The sequence below is a fragment of the Vanrija pseudolonga genome, chromosome 6, assembly GCF_020906515.1.
Source record: "Vanrija pseudolonga chromosome 6, complete sequence".
Classification (NCBI taxonomy): domain Eukaryota; kingdom Fungi; phylum Basidiomycota; class Tremellomycetes; order Trichosporonales; family Trichosporonaceae; genus Vanrija; species Vanrija pseudolonga.
In genome coordinates this window covers 724,505-744,989 of record NC_085854.1, presented here as the reverse complement: position 1 = coordinate 744,989, position 20,485 = coordinate 724,505, and the positions used below count along the sequence as shown (strand labels likewise).

Below are 20,485 nucleotides of genomic sequence, written 5' to 3'. Positions count from 1 at the left end.
GCCCGCTCAGCGCCAGCCGATCGCTCGTCGCTGAAACGGGATAAATGACACAAAAAATGAAATTATAATCCCTCGAGCCCACTGTTGCTCGATTTCAACCACCACCACCACCACCGTCATCGACATCGAGCAAGTTCCAACCACCTCTTGCTGCAAAACATCCACGCAGAATGTCGACACCAGCACCGCCCGCCGTCCCCCCCGCCAGCGGCTCGGGCACGATCATCACGCAGCCGCCCCCGCCGGCGGCGACGCGCGAGAGCCGCATCGCGACACACAGCCACATCAAGGGCCTCGGCCTCGCCGACGACGGCACGGCAATGGAGAGCTCGCAGGGGTTTGTGGGGCAGCGCATGGCCCGCGAGGCCTTGGGTCTCCACCTTAGCTTGTTGCGGCAGGGACGGCATAGCGGGCGGCCGGTGCTGCTTGTCGGCCCGCCGGGGACTGGTAAGGTGAGTCGTCGCGAGCGCGCAGCGCGAGCGTGTGGAAGAGGCATGGGCGGGCTGTGAGCGCCGGTCGGGGAGCTGGATGGAGGCACCGTCCGGTGTGGAGTGAAGAGGTGCGCGTGCGGATGCTTGCTTGCGGAGGCTGCGGCTTCTAGCTGGGCGGCAGTGTCTGGATGTCGCGTTGTTGTCGAACAATAGCGACTCCGCGACATCCTTCAAGCCGCGCGTGTTCGGTGCCGTTCGACCCTTGAAGGACGCAGGACACCCTATCCTCACCTTACAGACTCTCGACCTCCTCGGACTGTCTGCACCCTCCCTGTCCTTTGGCTCAAGGCACCTGCTGACCCCCTCAGACCGCTCTCGCCGTCGCCCTCAGCCAGGAGCTCGGCAGCAAGGTCCCATTCTGCGGCATGGTCGGTTCCGAGGTGTACTCTGGCGAGGTCAAGAAGACCGAGGTTCTGGGCAGCTGCTTCCGCCGGGCAATAGGTAAGCGAGGCGGCGTGGAGCTATCATCATAGCCACTGACACGCGCCAGGCCTTCGGATCAAGGAGACGAAGGAGGTCTACGAAGGCGAGGTCACCGAGCTCACGCCATCCGAGGCTGAGAACCCCCTCTCTGGCTACGGCAAGACCATCTCGCACGTTATCGTCGGCCTTAAGACGGTCAAGGGTACCAAGCAGCTCCGCCTCGACCCTTCCGTCTACGAGGCGATCCAGAAGGAGCGTGTTGTTGTCGGCGACGTCATCTACATTGAGGCCAACACTGGTGCCGTTAAGCGTGTCGGCCGCTCAGACGCGTACGCGAGCGAGTACGACCTCGAGGCTGAGGAATACGTCCCTTTGCCCAAGGGTGACGTCCACAAGCGCAAGGAGCTGGTCCAGGACGTGACGCTGCACGACCTCGACATGGCCAACGCGCGTCCCCAGGGCGGACAGGACATCATGAGCGTCATGGGCCAGCTCGTCAAGGGCGGCCGTACCGAGGTCACAGACAAGCTCCGCCGCGAGATCAACAAGGTCGTCGACAGGTACATTGAGCAGGGTGTCGCCGAGCTCGTTCCCGGTGTGCTCTTCATCGACGAGGTGCACATGCTCGACATGGAGTGCTTCACGTACCTGAACCGCGCGCTCGAGTCGCCCATGTCGCCCTACGTCGTGTTCGCGTCCAACCGAGGCATCACGACCATCCGCGGAACCGAGTACGACGGCGGTTACGGCGGCGAGGGCATCAGGTCCCCGCACGGTATCCCCGTTGACCTGCTTGACCGCTGCATGATTGTCAAGACGGAGCCTTATGCGCGTGGCGAGATCCGGACCATCCTCGAGACGCGTTGCCGTGTCGAGGGCATCCAGGTGGCGCCTGCTGCGCTCGACCGTCTTGCCGATGAGGGAGAGAAGAGTTCGCTCCGCTACGCCCTCCAGCTCCTCACGCCGTCGTCTATTGTCGCGCGCACCGCCGGACGGACAGAGGTGTCGCTCGAGGATGTGGCGCAGCTCGAGGACCTCTTCCTCGACACCAAGCGGAGTACACTGGTGCTCAAGGACTTGGACGCGAACACGAAGAGGTATTAGGGGGGTGTGAGGTAGATGGTTACATGCAGCAGTTTATATGAGTGGGGTGGGGTGGGGTGTGGCTGGCCTGGTGGTGACTGACTCACTGACAAGTGGCGCCACACCATGGAATTCGGCCACCATGGGATTTCCTCACCGTCATCGTCTTCCCTCCCCTCATCCTCCTCTCATCACCCACTCGACTCTCACTCTTCATCTTCTCACTCACTACAATACAAATAATGAACCGTAGCAACACGTATCACCATAACACACCGTATAACCGTAACGCCCCGCCGGCGGGCCCCAACGCCGCGCGGTGGACAGGTGGGTGTCAGTCCCCTCCTTCTTCTGCTCACCCACCAGGCGTGACGAGCTGGGGCGGTACCGGCGGCCCAGTGCACGTCTCCAACAAGCCGCCTGAGCAGGTGGGCGTGTTCAAGCGCGCGCCGACCCCCGAGGCGGTGCCGACTCCGCGTGGTGGGTTCTCCCAGCTTATGCGACTGACCCGCCAGCTGCGCCGTCGCAGAAGAAGGCGAAGGTGGACCACGACAGCGGCTCGGAGTTTGGCGACGACGATCTCGACCACACGGTCATCGACTCCCTTCTCATCCCCTACGAGCATCGTAAGCTGAGGGATGAGGTGCTCAGCTGACGTGAAGGCAAGCCCGAGACGCCGGAGCACAACGCACCCGCTGTGGCCCACACGATCAAGAACTGGCGCGAGGAAGGTGCACCTCCCAAGCGCGCCGCCGAGACCCTCTCCGACCCCAGGACGCCGAAGAGCAGCAAGACCACTCGCGTGGCCGAGGCCAAGACCCCCACGCAGTCCAAGACCGCGGCACAGCGCTCCACTTCTCTCCCTGAGACGCCGGTGTCCAAGCCTCACTACGAGGTCAACTTGCGTACCCCGCTCCCCGCAGCTCCGTCATGCGGGCACACCCATTGCCAGTGTGCAGGGGTAGGTACATGGGCTGGGAGCTCGCTAACCTGCCAGGCGGTCGACGCAGCAGGGCGCAACAAGATCACGGACGCCGTGTTCGAGGCGTGCTCGCCCAGCGAGCCCGGGTTATGCTGGGACAAGCTGCCTTCCGTCGTCAAGCTGGTCGACACGTCCGGCATGTGCACGATCCACCGGTACGCGGCGAGCATGGCGCGCAGTATCGGTACGCTTCGACGCGAGTTGGAGGCCGCGCGTGGGCGAAAGCGCGCGGCGATGGAGGCAAGGACCAAGCTGCGCGTCAAGGGCGACCTGTGGCGCGAGCTGGACGGGGGCTGGGGCGCGCACGACGAGGACGAGCTGCTCGCGCTCTCCCTCCGCTTGCACGACCAGGAGAAGGTGTATGCGGCTCTCGTGCGCATGCGCCTGCCTGTCGGGTGGAAGGGGTAAGGCGCCTGGGTGGGGTGGTGGCGGTGTCCTGGTGGGGTTGGAGTCTGGTGGCGAGCATGGTAGCGCGTAGAGTTGAGTGTCTGTCCTTAAGCGCTGTACATATGCATGTGTGTATTCGTTCGTGGCTGTGCAGTGTGCAAGTAGCGGGGGGCGACGTGTGCAGGCCTCGTGCATGCAGCACGTCAATAACGCCCCCCAGTGGTGAGTGAGGATCGGCGGGGGCGCTCGACTCGCGCAGTGCGCGGCGCACACACATGAGTATATCAGTCGTCCAACTTTGCCATCCTCTCATTCTCTTTCTCCCATTCAACTCTTGCGCAACGCACCTCTTGGCACTTGCGCGACACCCCACCACCCCACCACCACACACAAACGCGACAATGTGCCCCCACCCCACGAGCGGCCCGATCACGTTTCCGTGCAGCGACGGCTGCGAGCACGACAACCACACGACCAAGGTGGGTGGGGCCGCGGCTCGTGTCTTCCCCCTCGTCGCCTTCCTCAGTTCCCCCTCTCCTCTCTCCTCTCATCTCTGCCCCACCCCACGACCTCGCGCGCTAACGCCTGCGCGCCCGCACACACACAGCCCGAGAACTGGCTCCCCCTCCCGGCGCACCTCTGCCCCGCCAAGCACACCAACAGGCAGTGCTACTTCCGCCTACCCGACTTCCTCCCCGTGGCCGTGACGCGCTCGACGTGCGCGCAGCACCGCAAGATTGTCGCGACGATTCTGCACATCAACTGCATGCGTGTCGCGATTGACACTGTGCGCTCGCGCGGCGTCGGCGTCGACGACGCGTGGATCGAGGCGCTGGTTGCGGCTATGATGGAGCACGATGCGCTTGTGCTTGCGCAGGGCTTTTAGCGAGGCGCCGTAGGCGCCGAGCTGGGTTGTGAGAGAGTGGGCGAGATGCGTGGGGGTTAGTAGTATGAATGTTGTGTGTGGTTGTGTGCTGTTGTGTGCTGTGTAGGTGTGGATGGCTTTTGTGGCACTCGCTGTGGCGACTGCTCGCCGCGGCGCTGACTCTCGGCGCTTGACTCAACCTACGACTCGCTGCCAACGGAAGTTCCCGTCTCGTCCCTGCCCAGGTACAGCCAAGCCAGCTCCAGTCCGGTGGCCCCCACGGCTGCACAAACACGACGTGATCCATGAGGGAATGAGTGGTACGAGTGGTATTATGTTGCTGGGTTGTGTGAGAGGGGTGGGCGGCTGGCCTAGAGCACGGCCGCGGCGGCAGCGACCGCAGCGAGGGCGAGCACAGGCGCGAGCACGGCCGCGCGCACGCCGGCGCTGGGCTTGCCGCTCGCCGCGGGGTGTCCGCTCGGCGCAGCAGCCTCGGGGTCGGCCGACTGGCCGGCCGCCTTGATCTCGAACGAGGCCGACGTGCCGAGGACTAGTGGCGTCAGCAAGCAGTTTTAGACCGGTACACCGCACATACCCTGCGGGACGGCGGGGCGCGCGTTGCCAGGAATAAGGCGGAGGATGTATCCGGTCCCGGGCTCGATCTGGTCCGCCGAGCTTTTGGTTGTTAGCTTGGTAGCGTCGCCAACATACAAGGTGATCGAGGCGCCAGACTTGCTCAGCTGCACCGGAGTACCGACGGGGATCGCGTTGGCGAGCGAGTCGTTGCCCTTGAACTTGCCGACGGCGGGGTTCCAGAGCTCGAGGAAGCCGTTCGTGTCGTTGAGCCCGGCGGCGGTGGTCGTCCAGCGGACGGTGAAGGGGGATCCGAGGACGGCTAGGGGACAAGTCAGCTCTCGCCTACGCTCGCGCCAAACCTCGACCCACCCCAGCTCCCGTTGTGGGGGTACGTGATGCTCGTGCCGTTCGCGAGCGACGGCGGCGGGCGGAACGCCGTCCACACCGTCTGCGACGCGAGGCTGTCCGGGCCCGACGCGGGTGTGGTGCTCGGCGCGGTCGCGTTGCTTGGCGCCGGGGCGGGGGCCGAGCTCGATGCCGGCGCGGCCGAGGTCGACGACGCAGGGGCGTTGTCGCCGCCGTTGCCGTTGCCGCCGTCGGCCGAGGGTGCCTGCGACTCGTCCTGCGCGAGGGCGAGGAGGGGCGCGAGCGCGAGGAGGAGGAGCTTGGTCGTGAGCATTGTGCGTGGGGTCGAGGAAGGTGATCAGTAATGAAGAGAGAGGGGAAGGTGAAGCCAAGGGTCGTTCTCTTGGCTGCTGCAAACACCAAGGAGCAGCATGCCTGCTATGCCAGGTCGTCTGTCCGTCCCAGGAGCCGCCATGCAGTAGCGAGTGCCTTTTGCCGCGGCATGTTGCACGAGCAACCCAAGGCCAAAGGGATCTTCTAGGAACTTGGACAAGAAACCACCACTGACCCGACACCCGGCGGGGCCGGCGGGGAATGAGGCGTAACGCGCCGCGCCGCGCGTGCCTTGGCACCGACAACTCCTGCGCGCCGTCTCTCTCGTAAACATGTTGGTTCCAGAAGGCCGCACGCAGGTGGGCGCTAGGTGCGCTAGAAGCGGGCAAGGAAGCATAGAGCATGCAAAACTCACTGCCGTCGGGACCCGCGACGAGCAAGCAACACGAGCAACGAGCAAGCACGAGCGCGAGCAACAGTCGAACTGGCGAAACCCACACGCCCCGCACCAACCCTCCCTCCCCCCTCTCCTCGCCCTGCGGTCGTCGTCTGAAACATCCCTGTGGCCCTGTGCCATGCGGCAGTGCAGCTTCCTGGATCTGGCCGATCCGCCTGTCTTGCCGTGTTGCGGCGGCCGGCCGAACGGACCTGCCTGCCCCGACTGATGCTTGTTCGTCGACTGCGCTGCGAGCCTATCTAATCGCGCGACTGCTGCGGAGGAAGAACGCCATGACGGCTGGGGGTATGGGGGCCCGTGCGTGCTGGCTTGCAATGTGGCGCCCATCGACTGCTTCTGGCCCCGGTCGCGTCGTGGCTTTGTCCAAGCCGGAAGCAAGCCAGAAGACTGTTTACGGCGCTCAAGACTGGCTCACTCGCTTGCGCCGTGACTCGCCGCGGCGGCCTGGCATTGCCTTCCTCGGCCGTCTCCGTCCCCAACCGCTCAGGTGCGTGCCACTACTCGCCGTCTCCCGCTGCACACTTGAACAGCCCTCGCACAACGACGCCACCGCCTCACATTCGTGCTGGCGGCCAGTGGATGTGCCGCAATATCCATCGGGGCCTGTGACGGCGACACAGGCCGTTGCTCGTTACTGCGTCGAACCACCCATCGGCGCCAGCACCCAACACCCACCACACACGCTCCACTCCCTTCTTCATACCATTACATACACACATGGAACAACACGGCCGTCTGTGCCGCACGGACGTGGACTTCGGCGTCTTCGGTTACGCTGGGTGTGTGAGCTGGGCAGGCGAGGAGTACTCACCATCATGACTCGACTTGACTTGACTTAACTCGACTTCATTCACACTTGAGAGACAACTGGGCAGACACAAGGCTCAGCGAGCCGCGACCTATCGCGACAGCCAGCGGCGGAGCGTCGTGGCGGCGACACCGGGCGCAACGGGCTCGCGGGGCACAGTCGCGACGACGGCGGGCCGCTGCTGCGTGCCGCCGCGCTTCCCGCTGAGACGGTACCGGCGCCTGTCCGACTCGTGGTGCGGGAAGCGGTTGAGGACGGCCGAGAAGCCCGCAGCGAGCATGGTGAGGCGAGGGTGTGGGTGGGGTAGGTGAGGTGAATGCGCGAGCGAGCGAGCGTGGATGGCGATGAGAAGAGTGAGAAGGAGAGGAGGAGGATAAGTAGACAGCTGTGGTGGTGACTGCTCGAGTCGACTCGGCTGAGCTTCCGGCTGGGTCTGGCCCGGCGTCATTACCGTGCTGGAGAACCCTGATGATCACTTGACCCGCGGGGCGCTCAGACGGCGCGCGCGTCGTGCGTGCTTTGCCAGCTGACAGACAGCCAGTTGGCTTCGGCATGCTTCTGCTCCATCCTTCTTGAGCTGGAGCATGGGTCGATGGTGATGATGGCTCATGCATCGGAACGGAGCTTGCTTGCTGGGTGGTGGGGGCTCGAAGTGGTGCACGGCGGGGTGTAGGGCTGGCAATCAGTAATCGCTGGCTATTCCTGGGCCGGCTTGTATTAGTAGCAGCTATTAATCGAGACCACCAGGTCACGTATTCCACAAATCCTAATAGATTCATGCATATGGCGGCGGTGCCGGCCGTTGATACCGAACCTTTCCAGCCACGCCACGCATTGCAGGTTCACAGGCGGCAAGAACGTGAGTGAGCCAGCCAGGCAGTCAGTCGCCTAGGATGCAGCCCCTTACGTGGCTTGTTTGCCGCGCCATTGCAACCCGGCGAAGAGAGATGAGACTGCAGGGTCCATGAGGCAAGGGATGCCGTCATGGTTGTGTCTGGCTGGCCGACTGCCGCTTGGCCACTGCCTGTCGCAAGGCACATTGCCAGTTGTGACGACTCCCTTGCTGCACAACGACCCGCTAGCGGGCCATCACAACGGCGACCGACAAGACACGGCGACACACAGCGACATGCACACACTGGTTTCACCTCTGCACTCTATCCCACACACTAGTCCACACAGACTCACTCGCACCAACCATGCGCGCAGCACTGCTCGTGCTCTCCCTCTCGCTGGCACTGCGCCCCGTGTGGGCCGAGGACGCGGCGGCGGCGCAGCAGCCCGTCGCCGTCGTCGAGGAAAAGGTAGAGGCGCCCCCTGGGATCTTTGTCGAGGACGACACGCCACCGCCGTTCGAGGTGACCGACGTGGCGAAGGAGCACCCTGACCAGCGGCCGCCCGATGCGTCGGGCACCGCGACTGCCGTGCCCGAGGAGGAGGAGGAGGACGTCGAGCGCGAGGACGACATCAAGGAGGGGCAGGTGCACCCCAAGACGCCGAAGAAGTACACTGCGCCGAATATCGACGGGCTGAACGCCGACCTCGAGACGATTGCCGAGCTGCGCGAGCTCGACCGCCTGACCGAGGTCGAGGAGATCGAGTACGACGACGGCGACGACGACATTGACGACGGGCCCGGCGGCGGCCAGCGCAAGGACGGCCACCGCATCCCCTGGGTCGACAAGTGGCGCCACGACGAGGGCTCGTTCCTCGACTTGGCGTGGTACGACCCCCGCGTCAAGAACCAGTGGCGCAAGCTCGACAAGCTCAAGCCCAAGGACCTGCAGTACAAGGACATTCCGGGCCTCGTGTGGCAGGTGAATGACGAGCCGAGCACGCTCGCAAAGCACCATGTGCGCGTGCTGTCGCCGACGCGCAAGCAGTGGTGTGAGTGACGACGAGCGGCGAGCGCAGCGAGCCGCGGCGGTGTAACCGCACTGGGCAAGACGCCAGCTGACACGCCCAGGGGTCGCGGGCACGGACAACCGCCTCTGGATCGAGCCCACCGAGCAGTCGGCCCTGCCGGCGCGCTTCCCCGCCACCGCGCTGCTCGTCGACGTCGGCAGGCGCGAGGAGCTCACCGGCCCGGGGGTATGGGGCATCCGGTCCATGATCCCGCCGCTCGAGCTCGGCAGCCCGTACGGGCAGCCCAAGGTTCCCGGTCGTGAGTGACCCGCGGGCTTGACCTCCTGCCCAACAGCTAACATCCCCCTAGTGTGGTTCGGCGCGCTGGTCGTCACAAACTACACGGTCACGCTGCCCGACGTGCCGGCCGGCAAGGCGTACGTCATCAAGCTGGTCAACATCCGCAATGCGAAGGGTGGGTCGAGTGGGCTGGAGCAATGCGCTGACCCGCCGCAGAGGTGTACTGGACCTCGCCGCGCTTCGAGATCCGCGCACCTGGCTCCAAGCTGAGCGAGGTGAGCGCCAGGACGCTCCAGGGCGGCCACTGGAAGCGGTCAGCTGCGGAGCGCAGCACCACTGCCGCTGCTGTTGTTGTCGTGCTGGCTGGCACGTTTGTCGGCATCCTCACGGCCCTCTAGCTGTTCGTTGTACTGTAGTCTGCGCACCGATATGTATCTTGCATTGCACCTTGCTAACTATTGAGGCCGTGTCTATACTACTACTACTTTTCGTCTTGTCTACAACTGACGCCTTGTGGCGCTGGCGCTTAGGGCTGGCCCGGGGCGTGGCAGCTGAACGATGTCGTCGAGCTGCTCGCAAACGCCTGGATGGCGCCCTCGATACCGGCGTACAGGCCGAGGCCGGCAAGCGCGAGCGCGGCAAGGAAGAGGAGGAAGAGGAAGGTCTTGGCGTACCAGTAGGGCTTGAAGCCGCGCTTCCATCGGGACATCTGGCGCCACGAGTCCACGCGGCCGGACCACTCCTCCATGCCGGGCTGCCACGGCTCGTCGGCGGCCATGGCGTCGTGCTGCATCCAGAACCCGAGGAGGAGGAGCGGCGGGAAAGTGTACGTGAACTGCAGGATACACGCTGCGCCGACGATCGTGACGAGCGAGTTGAGGTTGGGGATGGCGGAGCCGACGACCCACGCGATCACCCAGTAGATGACGACGGTGACGCTCCAGAGCACGGCGCCGCGGCGGGAGGTGAGCGCCGGCGCGCGGAAGTACTCGCGCATCACGTTCTGGTAGAAGACTTTGACGCCGATGTTGGCGTACAGGACCGCTGCGACGCCGGTCGACACCAGCCCGATGATGTTGCACGCGAGCTGGAGCTTGGTGTTGTCAAAGTCGAGCGAGGGGAGCATGGAGGTGTACTGGCCTTGGCTGGGGCGGGTTAGCGGGACGCCAGACGCGGGGGCCGCGGCACTTACTAGCTGTAGCAGAAGAGCCCGAAGAACATGTACATGAGGTAGCAGAAGAGCTGGCTGAAGAATGCCGCCTTCCAGAAGTCGCGCGGGCGGCGCATCTCGGCCATGAACTCTGTGAAGATCATTGCGCCGCCGTAGGAGAACACGGCGAGCTGGACGCCGCCGACCTGCTCGAACCAGCCGACGGTGTACGAGGGCACCCAGCCGGAACGAATAATCGGCTGGGACAGGTCGGTGTGGTTGGACTGGCTCGGGACGGGCGCGTACAGCGCGATGCCGGCCATGGTGATGGCCATGACGACGAGGTTGAGCCAGATGTTGAGGTTTGTGAACCAGGCAAAGTTGCGCAGGCTCTTGATCTGGCCCGCGATCATGCCGGCGAGCGCCCAGAAGACGTTGAGGACGATATAGCAGAACTTGTAGTTGATGATCGTGGCGAGCGTCTGGCCGTTGCCGATGATGAGGATGGCGACGTTCATGATCAGCTGCAGGCTCTGCAGGACGTTGAACACGTGCCGCGCCCACGGGCCGAATGTGCGCTCGCCGAGATCAGCGTAGCATGTGACGGGGAACCGCTCGCTGTCGAGGCCCATGTACATGCGCCACAGGATCTGGCCGGAACAGAAGGCGAGGATGAAGAAGAAGGTGTAGACGAGCACGCCGGGCCCGTAGCCCAGCTCGGCGAACGCCATCGGCGCGCTAGAGAAGCCGAGGATGTCGGTCGTGATGAGATAAAACACAATCTGCCACGACGCGACCCGGAGGAGGCGGTACGCCGTCTCCTTCTGCGCGGCGACGTCGTCGAGCGGGTCGAACGCGTCCGGAGCGCCGACCTGCACCGTGCCAACCTGCCCCTTCTTCTCCACGGCGTACTGCTGCTGGCCCCCCTCCTCGGTATACGGGCCGCTGCTCGTGATCGCCGGCGCGGGCGAGTGCGGGTGCACAATCGTGCTCCGCCGCCCAGTGAGCGTCTTGATCAGCACCGTCCACGGCGCGTCGGGGATCGGGCGCGGGTCGCGGTCCTCGCGCGCGCGCTCGATCGCCGCGTGGTACAGGTATACTTCGAGCGGGTGCGAGTTGCGGGTCTCTGCAGCACGGGTTAGCGGGGGAGGAGAGCGCAAGCCAGAGGGCCACCGCGCACTCACTGTCGTGCTCTTCGTCGTCGAGCGTCGCGTGGTCGTGGTGCATCCCCGGCTCGGGGACGTCGTGCAGCATCACCTCTGCGGGCGGGACGAGGTTGGACGCCATGGTGGTGGGGGTGTTGGGGGGTAGCTAGCTGGCGGGCGATATCGTCCTGCTTGCTCGCCAGGCATTGGCTTTTATCGCCCCGCTTTTATCGCCCCCACGATCTCGCCTCGCCTCACCTCTCCTCGCGCTATCGACTCGTACTCGACCATCCCACTCGCCCACCCGCTGGCCCCAATCACGAGGAGCAAACATAGAACACTCTCCATGTGCGACCATGGTCCAGCGCAGTCGCTCGGTCAAAAGATAACCCCCAGGCAACCTCCACGGCCGAGAGGACGGCTCAAAGACGACACCTCGACCCAGGCCCAAAATAGTGCGTCAGTGCCACACCACATGCTACCACCAGCTGATGGTATCAGCTAGTGCGACCACCGACTGCGCAGGCCAAGCGGGTGACGTCGGCAGGCCGTCGCCCCGTCGCCCAGGCTGGCCGGTGGCCGGTGGAGCCGTTGAAACCGTGCGCCGCCGGCGGCAACTCGTTTGTTGTGCGACTGCTTTGCAGCCTTGGGGGAGCGAGTCGCGGTTAATTGGCGCAGCAGAGGCAGTTGCTGCTGCTGCTGCATGCTAGCTCTCGCGCTCATTCGCTGTCGTCGTGCGTGGTGAGTCGCTTTCTTTCGTGAGTCGCCTCGTGCCTCCCTCCCTCCTCTGAGCTACAAGCGCGGAGCTACCGCACTCGTTCGGGATGTCGCCTCGTCACACCCCCACACCAGAGGCGAACTGCGCACCTCGTTTCGCGCTACTCGTGCCGCCAACCAACCCCTCGCCATGGTCGCCTACAGGCGGTGGGCAGTAAAAACGAGGACCATGTGCACATGGTCGCGTGAGGATGTCAGCTGCATCAGCCTATTTCCGTGCGGCACATTCCGCGTCCAATTCCTGCAAATGACGTCGGTCGGATGCGTCCGGACACTTCTATTGACGGATGGGCGGCAGACGCATTCCACTGAGCACCGTCGAGGGGTTGTCTGCGTCGACGTGCTCAAAGCTGGCATGTTAGTGGGTGCTGCGGGCGGGTGTGGGCGGCTAATGACAAGACGTCGCCGGCCCCACTCGACAAACTCACTTGGGCATCCTCAGCGGCAGGTCCTCGACGTCCTCCCAGTCCAGCCCGCGTCCCCGGAGCTCGCCCCGCACCAAGGCAGTGTACTCGTCCCAGAATACTCCGTAGCCCCGACTTGTGAGGTGCAGGCCGTCGCTGCGGCGTCAGTGTGCGCGCCACGAGCGACCCAAGCGATAAGCCGGAACGGAGAGTGGGGCGGGGTGGACCATGTGGAGACATTGCGCAGACAACAATAGCGGCGCGAGATTAACGTCGTGTTCGCGAATAGAACAGCGCCGCTCTGTTAGGCGCTCTGGCGGTGGCTACAGCCGCTGGAACGGCTCGCTCGCTCGCTTCTAGACGAAAGCCATGTAACCGATTGTCTAAGATGGAGATCTCGCAGCGCTACACCACGCGGTGTCATGCCATGGGGCCGCAGCATGCCCCATGGAGGGGAGAGCCGATGTAATGAACGCTGTTTCGGCAGGACCTTGCCCAGAGCCCCAGATCTGGCCTGGGAGACGCCGATACCGAGGTGGCCATGGTCACCGAGGCATGACCACGGAGCTCCTGACTGTGGGGGGCTGTCGAGCTCGCCCCAGACCCAGACGACCTTGAAGCCACGACCACTCCGCCTCCCCAAACTCACCTCAGAAACGCCCTCAACTCCTCGCCCTCACCACCAGCAGCACGAATCACGCCGTCCCACATATCCACGAGCCCGACGCGCCAGTTCCCCTCGGGCGTCTCCTTGGCCTTGTACTCGGCCGCGAGGGAGCGAACAGCATCGACATATCCCTTGCTGACGGCGGGCACCCGCTCGCGCGAGAACGGCCCACCGCCCATCGCGGCCGGGTAGATCGGCGGCGGGGTAACGAGCACGACGTTGAGACCCTTCGCGTGGGCCGCGGCGTAGGGGCTGGTCGGGGACGTGAGCGACTCGAGAAAGAATCGCAGGTTGGACGTGTACTCGTCGAGCGGGACGTGCTGGCGGACCTTCTGCTCGGCGTCCGGCAGGACCGAGTCGTTGGCGCCTGGAGTCAGCGGCGCTGGTGCACAACGACGACGTACCGAACCAAATGGTCACGAGCCGGATGGTCGGCACGCGTGCGGCATCCTCCTTCTTCGCGAAGATGGTGTCGAAGAGCAGGCGAGTCCTGGCAACGGCGTCAGCTGCACGGCGCTGGGGGGGCACACAACTCACCACCGCGTGTTGTACCCGCCATACCCGCGGTTCAAGATGTCGAGTTTGCGACGGTACGCGCCTGTGTGTGAGTGCAATGTTGCGAAATGAGGATGGAGATGTGTTGGACGACGTTGGTACGCTCCGTAAGCGTCCAGTCGCCACATGTGTTGTCGGAGCCGAGGGGAGCCGGGGTCCCGACAGGGCACAAGTAGCACGGCGCTGCGGAGACTGCAGTAATGCAGGCAGCATGGAGCAGTGACAGCCAGCGCCGGTATGCACGAGCGTACCCGAGCCGCTTAGCAGGCCTATCCATCAGGACGTCCACCGGCGCCGACACGGTTGCCTTCCCCCCGTCCCTTCCCCCAGGCCCGACCCGACTCACTCGAGAACCGCGCCTGCATGCTCCCCTCCTCGTGCTGCTGGTTTGTGATCGAGTCGCCCTGGGGTCAGCGGGGCGGCGGGGATAACGTACGAAGAGCACGGCGACGTCCTGGAACGGTGCGGCCATGGCGGGGGTTGAGGTGGGGTGATGAAGGAGAGTAGAAGAGTGGAGGAAGCCGAGGGAGTGGAGGTGAGCGGGGGTGTGGGGGGAAGTGTAGGATCCAGTGGACGGAGGTGACGGGCCCTATGCTACGGCGTTTGTCCTCGTACTGTCTTTATACCTTCAACAGACGAGCGATGCCGCGCCGACAAGAATGAGCCGATAGTTGTGCGATGCGCGATGCGCGATGCGCGTCGCTCGAAATGGGCCGAAGTGTAGTGACCAAGTCAAGTAAGTTCGGTCGCGTCGGCCCGAAACCCAACCGTGGCGCGTCCTTTGACGCGTCCAACTTGCGTCCAACTCGAAGAAATGCATACAGCCTTCCCGAGGCAAAGCGAAAAGAAAACGACAAGCCAGTGTCCATGTACGAAAGAGTCTACTCTACGCCTCCTACGCCCAGTGCCACGTAATGTCGGTCACGCCGAGCCCGCCGTGCAGCTGCTCGAACAGGCCCTTTGTGAGGTCGAGGTTTCCCCACCCGCAGCCGGCACAGCGGTCCTGCACGGTAGCGGTGACCGTCTTGCCGTTGCTCTTGTCGGTAATCACCACCGAGCGGCCGCACGGCTTGTCGGCGTCAAACTGCCCGTCGTTGAGCGCCACAAACGGCCCGTCCTCGCTCAGCTGGGTCTGGCACGCGCCGATGCCGCTCGTCGAGCCGTGGTTCTGCTTCGCGACGAACACGTCGTAGTATGTCGCGCGGCCGTGGAACTCCTCGCCACCCGAGCCGCCGTTGTTGTTGCCGTTGTCCTCGGGTGCGGGCTTCTCCTCGGGCGCAGGCTTCTCCTCCTCTGGCGCGGGCTTGTGCGACTCCTCCGGAGGCGCGACGTACGCCTCGGACGGCGGCGGCGACTGCTCCTGCTGCTGCTGGTCGTCGTGGTGCTCGGGCTCGGGGGCGGACGACGGCGCGGCGACAGCGCTCGAGGTCTCGACCTGCGACGGCTTGGCGTCGTCGTGGTGGCCGTGGCCGTAGTGGTCGGCGTCCTTCTGCTCGTCCACTGGCGTCGGGGCGGGCTCTGGCGCGGGCTGCGCGTCGGGCGTCGGGCGCACCTTGCACACGCGCCCGTCCTTGCCGCGGCGGAGGTTGGCCTTGCGCGCGTCAACGGCGACAGCGGCGAGCGCGAGGATGGCGAGGTTCTTGACGAGCATGGTGTTGGGTTGTTGTTGGGGAAGAAGAGGCACTGCTGCATCGCACTTGACTCGCCTCTTAATATTCTCTTCACTCTGCTGCATGTACGCAAGCCAGCTCACACCGAGCGAGGAACACACAAACAAGGGCATGGAAAAGCATGCACGAAACAACAAGGGCACACAACCTTAACTCCGGGGGCAAAGCAGGCGCGTCGCCAGAGTCAAACACATCATCACTGGGCGTGCCTCGAGGGGGTGGGTGCAGTGTGGCAGACAGTCAGCAGCAGAGCGCGCCAAAGCGGGCCCGCCAGACAACGACGACCGTGTCGATCACTTCACCCCCGTGCACGCACCCGCCAGCCCGCCCATCCGCCAGGGAAACGCGAGTCGCAGCACCAGGGGACACCCACTCGCGGCGTCGTTTGTCGGACGGAACCCGCGTCGTGCCGAGGCACACACACGGCGGTGACATACTACAGGCGCATGCACGCTGCAGCTGCAACCACCGCGTACGCTGCGCGCCCGGAGGTCGGGGGACACGGGCGGGGTACTGCCCGCCGCATAGGTTCCACGTTCCAGGCTCGCGGCGACGGCGGCGCGTCAAGCCGCAAGCCGCTGCCAAACGACGACGACAACAACACGTACGCACATACTTGTCGGTGCGAGCCTCCTCACTGTGATACACCCGACCCTCTCGCCCCTCACCTTTGGCCCCTTCACACTGCGTACTTACACTGCATTGACCTACACTCGCCTCACTCGCCGACGACATCGGTCTCCACCGGCCACCACACAAACAACCCCCGTTCCTGCACCCCTCCCATTCCGCACTTCCAACCTCGGCAACCAAACACCGCAGCCCAGGCAACCACGACGCGTCGGTGGCTGCGCCTGAGCAAACTCCGACCACACCTGAGCCATTCGAGTGGTAGCACCCCCAGTCTAATGATGAATAACATAATGCTACAACGTGCCTCGGCACACTCACACCCGCCCTCTCTAGTCGACGTCCATCTTGGCCTTCTTCTTCTTTGGTGCGGCGTCGTCATCAGACCCGCTCTGCGCAGCCTTCTTGTTCTTTGCGCGCTTGGCCGCCTGCTTGGTGCGCAGCTCCTCCATCATCGGGTCCGACGCATCCGACGCGAATCCAGAGCCGTCGTCGTCAGAGTCCGACTCGCTAGGCGAGCCGCCGTCAGACGACTCGTCCATAAAGTCCTCGTCCTCAGACTCGTCCTCTTCGTCGGCACCCCTGCGCGGCTGGACCTTCTCGGCCTTTTTGCCCTTCTTCTTCTTGCGGCCCTCGTCCTCGGACGGGATGCTCGCGTCGTCGTCGTCGGAAAGGTCGTCCAGGTCCATGTCGCCGGCGAGGTCCATCGTATCCTCCATCTCGTTCTTCAACCGCACATTCTTGCTGGCGAGGAACTGAGAGATGGGGCCAACCTCCTCCTTGCTGATGGCGCTGAACACGTGGTCGGCGCTGTCCGTCTTGGAGACGACGCGCATGTCGAATGTGCGCGCCGAGGCGACACCGCTGCCTACACGCGAGAACGAAATGCTCTCCGTCTTGCTAAAGTCGATGAGGATGGGCTGCTTGGCGATGAAGATGAGGCCCTTCTCGAGGAAGTAGAGTTCACCCTGGACAGCCTTGACGTTGGCCTTGAGGCCGTTGACGCCCTGGGCGTTGCGGAAGCTGCCGGGGGGAGTCACCTTCTTGCCCGTCAAAGACTTGAGCACACGCGAGATGACTTGGAAGGTGGGCGCCTCGTACTTCTTCTGCAGGTCGGGGTACTTGGCAATCTCCTCGTCGTCGAGGTTGAGCTCGGCGTCGACCTCCTCGTCCTTGGGCCACTGGGCGACAAGGAAGGGGTAACGAGTGGCACCCTGACGAATAGGGGGGTCGAGACCCAGCACAAGCTGGATGTGGAGGTCGTCCAACTTTGGCAGAAGGAAGATGCGGTGGATCGAGTTGAACGGCACACGGTAGTCGGTCGACTTGCCTAACAAGCGGAGCGACTCGTGGAAAAACTCGAGCGAGAAGCGACCACGAGGAGTGAGGACGAGCACGTCCTCGAAGACGACAATGCTGTCGCCCACAGCGGCGCCGATATCGGCCTTCTGCTTGATGAGGTTGTGCATTGCCTCGGCGGCCGAGATCTCGTTGCCCTCCTCGTCGACGTCGGTCTCCTCGCCGCCGCTGCCAGCATCGCTGCCCTTGGGCTTCTTGCTCTTGCCAGGGACGTAGAAGCGGATCTCAACCAGCTCATCGGGCTCGCGCGCGCCAACACCGGGGATGGGCTGGGGAGTGAACTCGATGGCGACCTCGTTCTTGCCGGCAATGTTCGAGTTGGCCACCTGGGCGAGCGGCAGCTCGAACGCCTCCTTGTGCTGCACCTCGAAAACAATCTCATTGTCTGATACGTCAGTGGGTTCTCTCAAATACAGTGTGCAGTACCCACTCTGAACCTCGGCCTTGCCCCAGTTCCAGCCCTTAAGACTGATGTCGCGGTGCTCGAGCTTGATGCCAAAGTACTCGTCGAGCGTGCGCTTGACCTTGTCAAAGTCGTCGCGCTTGAAGCCGTCAAAGGTGACGCGCGGCTTATCGGGGCTTCTCAGGGACACGCGGAGCTGGAAGTTGCGTGCTACACTGGGGCGGGTCGTCAGTCTGCGCCCTGTTGCCCTGCTCGACGACGCTCGACTCACCGAAGCCAGGTGGCGCCGCGGACATCCGAGCCGTTGAACGTCGTAGGAGTGTTGTTCTCGTCCTTGTACGACTTCCAGCCGAATCCAGCGGGGTTGAAGCGAAGCTCTTGTCTGTGTCAGCTATCGGTGGCGAGGGAAGGCGCCCGGCGGCGTGACTCACTCCCAAGCTCGGCGGACTCGCCAATGAAGACTGAGGTGTGAGCTCGTGGATCTGGTAGGGCAGCTCACTGTTGTCAAATGTCACGTGCGACATCTTTGCCCCGTTCCTCTGGATTGATCAAACGGGTCAAAGAGGATGAGGTTGAGGACAATGTCAAGAGCCGAGATGGACTGAACAAATGTTATATTGACCCGACCAGGCGACAAGATGAATCTCGACTGGACATCGTTCAACGCGTCGCGTACTGATACTCACCTGGCTGTTCGAAAATCCACGTATTTAAATTTTGATTCCGTCGCCGTGAACATGACGCGCTTCCGGGTGCAGGGCCGCCCCACGACCCCCCTCTGCCATCGCATTCAAACCAATGCTCTGCATATGTTACAATTGATTGATATAAACATGACACTCTCACAATGAGACGGATCCGAACCCTACATGATGTCCTTCTATTGCCGGCGCCGCGGCTTACCGCTTGGGAGGAACGCCAGCGCCAACCCAGCCAATAGCGGCCAGCTTTTCACCCAGCTCGCCCGACTCGCGGAGCTCGGCCATGTGCTCGGCAGTGGCCTCGATGGCCTCGCCGCCAATGATGAGCACGGGGGCGCGGTCGAGGTCGTAGCCCAGGCGCGAGAGGACGCCGCGGACGACGTGCGCGTCTGGGCGGCTCGACGTCGGGACCATCTTGACGCGCTTGCCCTGGCCGTGACGGTTCTGGATGCCCTCGAGCGCGTAGAAGGGGGGCGCGGAGCCAGCAAACCAGACAAAGACGCTGTCGGCAAACTCCTCCTTGAGGTCGCGAAGCCAGTTCCACTCGCCCTCGCTGTCCGTCGCGCCGAGCTTGGACGCGCCGACAGGGCCAATGATGGTCGCGGCGTCGAGGGGGAACGAGGGGTCAAGGTTGGACGGCAGCTTGTTGTACGCCGACTCCTGGACGAACCAGGTGAGAGCGAGAAGCTCGTGCGACTCGGGAAGCGGGTGGGGGTCGGGGCGGAACGTTCTCGGGTTGGCTGAGGGCGGTGTTAGTGTGTGCACACACGCTAGCCGTCAATCAAGTGACTCACGAGCAACAAGAGGCGCCTGCTTGCCCTTCTTCTCAAACGCGAGCTGCTTGCGGAGGACGCGTGCCTGCGTCGCCTGGGGAGGGGCGTAGGCGTGAGGGCCGCTGGTGGCCGGGGCGCGGTTGTCGGTGATGACAAGCACCGCCACGCAGGTGAAGAGCACCACTGCGAAGAAGAGCATGCGCAGGATGGGGCGAGGAATCGTCGCGCGGTAGTGCGCGAGGCGGGGCGACAGCAGCGGGTTCATGAGCGACGGCGACTTCTTCTCCTCGGCGTTAAACTCCTTGGCGCCAGCGTTGGCGGCCTCGACGTCGATCAAGGACATGCTGTTGGTCGGCGTGTTGGGCGACAAGAAGCGGGATGGGAGGTTGGCCGCGTCGAGGCGGCCGCGCTGGGCGGTGCGCGGCGAGACTTTTGGGTCGGTGGGGGCGCTGTCGGCGGCGGCGGGTGGAAGCAGCGTCGAGAGGGGCGTGAATGGTGCGTTTGGGTCCTGCTTGGCGTCTGTTGCCAGAGGAGGAGACGGTGGTGGGGAGAAGAGAAACTTGTGGAGAGGAGAAGTCATGTTGTGTGTCGTGGTTGTGTGCCGAGGCGTCGTCGTGGTGGGCGCTGGCCGTGTCGTCGTGACGATACAGTGTGTGCTTCGGGATCGTCGCCGCCTGTGAAGCGAAGATTATTGATCAATCCGCGTCTTGGTCTTCGTCTACGTCTTTGAAGGGGGCGGCCTTTGTTGGTTGGAACCGCGCGTGTCACCAAAGTGTGGCTTTATGACGACGAGGAATATGGGCTGTTGTTCTTCTTGCTATCCGTGCGTGCCTGGGGGCCTTGTCTGGGTGGTACAAGGCGCAATCCGCAGCGATGGGCACAGAAAAGGTGTCCCGTGGTGTACGTTTATTGCGTCCTGGGTCCTGTTTCACCGGGACGGAGAGAAGTGTAGTACGCCGCCGAGAGAGCGGAGACGAGACAAAGAGGCCAAAACGTCCAGAGGCGCGGGATGGCCAGTGTTCCTTGTTGCGAGGTGGAAGAGTGATCCGAGGGGGCGCGGAGTGGTGCGGGTTCACACACGTCGTGCGTCGTGCGCGTATGTACTGCTCGCTGCTAGGCAGTGGAACGTGTACAGGAGGTGATGAGGAGGGCGCGGTGGTGGTGGGCGATCGCGATGGCGCCGGCTAGTAGTGGGCGTGCGTGCGTGTGTAGGGCGTAGTAGTGTGGTGGTCGATGTCGACGCGTCTTTGGTCGTCGTCCTCCCAACGATGCACTTTTCTGAGAAGAAGAAGAAGGGACAAGAACACGTCCTGTCCGTGATCATAAGAATACATCGCGCTGTCTGCCTGCCTGCAT

The 20,485-nt window shown here is 63.8% G+C and overlaps 8 protein-coding genes across 8 annotated transcripts; 3 read left to right on the top strand and 5 right to left on the bottom strand.

The window, feature by feature from the left end:
- The first annotated feature begins 102 nt into the window (after positions 1 to 102).
- On the top strand, positions 103 to 2,060 carry RVB1 (RuvB-like helicase 1). The gene is made up of 3 exons (XM_062774604.1): positions 103 to 452; positions 800 to 932; positions 982 to 2,060. The coding sequence occupies exons 1-3, from the start codon at positions 171 to 173 to the stop codon at positions 2,016 to 2,018; spliced, it is 1,452 nt and encodes a 483-aa protein (XP_062630588.1). The 5' UTR covers positions 103 to 170; the 3' UTR covers positions 2,019 to 2,060.
- A 179-nt stretch (positions 2,061 to 2,239) lies between these two features.
- Positions 2,240 to 4,252, top strand: LOC62_06G008079 (uncharacterized protein; the record flags this gene model as incomplete). The annotated part of the gene is made up of 7 exons (XM_062774603.1): positions 2,240 to 2,324; positions 2,364 to 2,477; positions 2,513 to 2,623; positions 2,660 to 2,958; positions 2,995 to 3,383; positions 3,812 to 3,845; positions 3,974 to 4,252. The coding sequence occupies 7 exons, from the start codon at positions 2,240 to 2,242 to the stop codon at positions 4,250 to 4,252; spliced, it is 1,311 nt and encodes a 436-aa protein (XP_062630587.1).
- Positions 4,253 to 4,602: 350 nt separating this feature from the next.
- On the bottom strand, positions 4,603 to 5,486 carry LOC62_06G008078 (uncharacterized protein; the record flags this gene model as incomplete). The annotated part of the gene is made up of 3 exons (XM_062774602.1): positions 4,603 to 4,781; positions 4,827 to 5,126; positions 5,177 to 5,486. 3 exons carry the CDS (start codon positions 5,484 to 5,486, stop codon positions 4,603 to 4,605), a joined length of 789 nt encoding a protein of 262 aa, XP_062630586.1.
- A 1,355-nt stretch (positions 5,487 to 6,841) lies between these two features.
- Positions 6,842 to 7,030, bottom strand: LOC62_06G008077 (uncharacterized protein; the record flags this gene model as incomplete). The annotated part of the gene is made up of 1 exon (XM_062774601.1): positions 6,842 to 7,030. The coding sequence occupies one exon, from the start codon at positions 7,028 to 7,030 to the stop codon at positions 6,842 to 6,844; it is 189 nt and encodes a 62-aa protein (XP_062630585.1).
- A 919-nt stretch (positions 7,031 to 7,949) lies between these two features.
- LOC62_06G008076 (uncharacterized protein) lies at positions 7,950 to 9,293 on the top strand (the record flags this gene model as incomplete). The annotated part of the gene is made up of 4 exons (XM_062774600.1): positions 7,950 to 8,637; positions 8,717 to 8,914; positions 8,966 to 9,070; positions 9,112 to 9,293. The coding sequence occupies 4 exons, from the start codon at positions 7,950 to 7,952 to the stop codon at positions 9,291 to 9,293; spliced, it is 1,173 nt and encodes a 390-aa protein (XP_062630584.1).
- Positions 9,294 to 9,421: 128 nt separating this feature from the next.
- mtr_27 (N amino acid transport system protein) lies at positions 9,422 to 11,332 on the bottom strand (the record flags this gene model as incomplete). The annotated part of the gene is made up of 3 exons (XM_062774599.1): positions 9,422 to 10,040; positions 10,088 to 11,171; positions 11,230 to 11,332. 3 exons carry the CDS (start codon positions 11,330 to 11,332, stop codon positions 9,422 to 9,424), a joined length of 1,806 nt encoding a protein of 601 aa, XP_062630583.1.
- A 3,156-nt stretch (positions 11,333 to 14,488) lies between these two features.
- Positions 14,489 to 15,244, bottom strand: ARB_02701 (Allergen Asp f 7; the record flags this gene model as incomplete). The annotated part of the gene is made up of 1 exon (XM_062774598.1): positions 14,489 to 15,244. One exon carries the CDS (start codon positions 15,242 to 15,244, stop codon positions 14,489 to 14,491), a length of 756 nt encoding a protein of 251 aa, XP_062630582.1.
- Positions 15,245 to 16,187: 943 nt separating this feature from the next.
- POB3 (FACT complex subunit POB3) lies at positions 16,188 to 20,413 on the bottom strand. Its single transcript, XM_062774597.1, has 8 exons — positions 19,151 to 20,413; positions 18,559 to 19,096; positions 18,502 to 18,520; positions 18,155 to 18,194; positions 18,087 to 18,116; positions 17,927 to 18,032; positions 17,683 to 17,870; positions 16,188 to 17,637 (listed from the first exon to the last, which is right to left on the bottom strand). Exons 1-8 carry the CDS (start codon positions 19,707 to 19,709, stop codon positions 16,226 to 16,228), a joined length of 2,892 nt encoding a protein of 963 aa, XP_062630581.1. The 5' UTR covers positions 19,710 to 20,413; the 3' UTR covers positions 16,188 to 16,225.
- Positions 20,414 to 20,485: the final 72 nt, after the last annotated feature.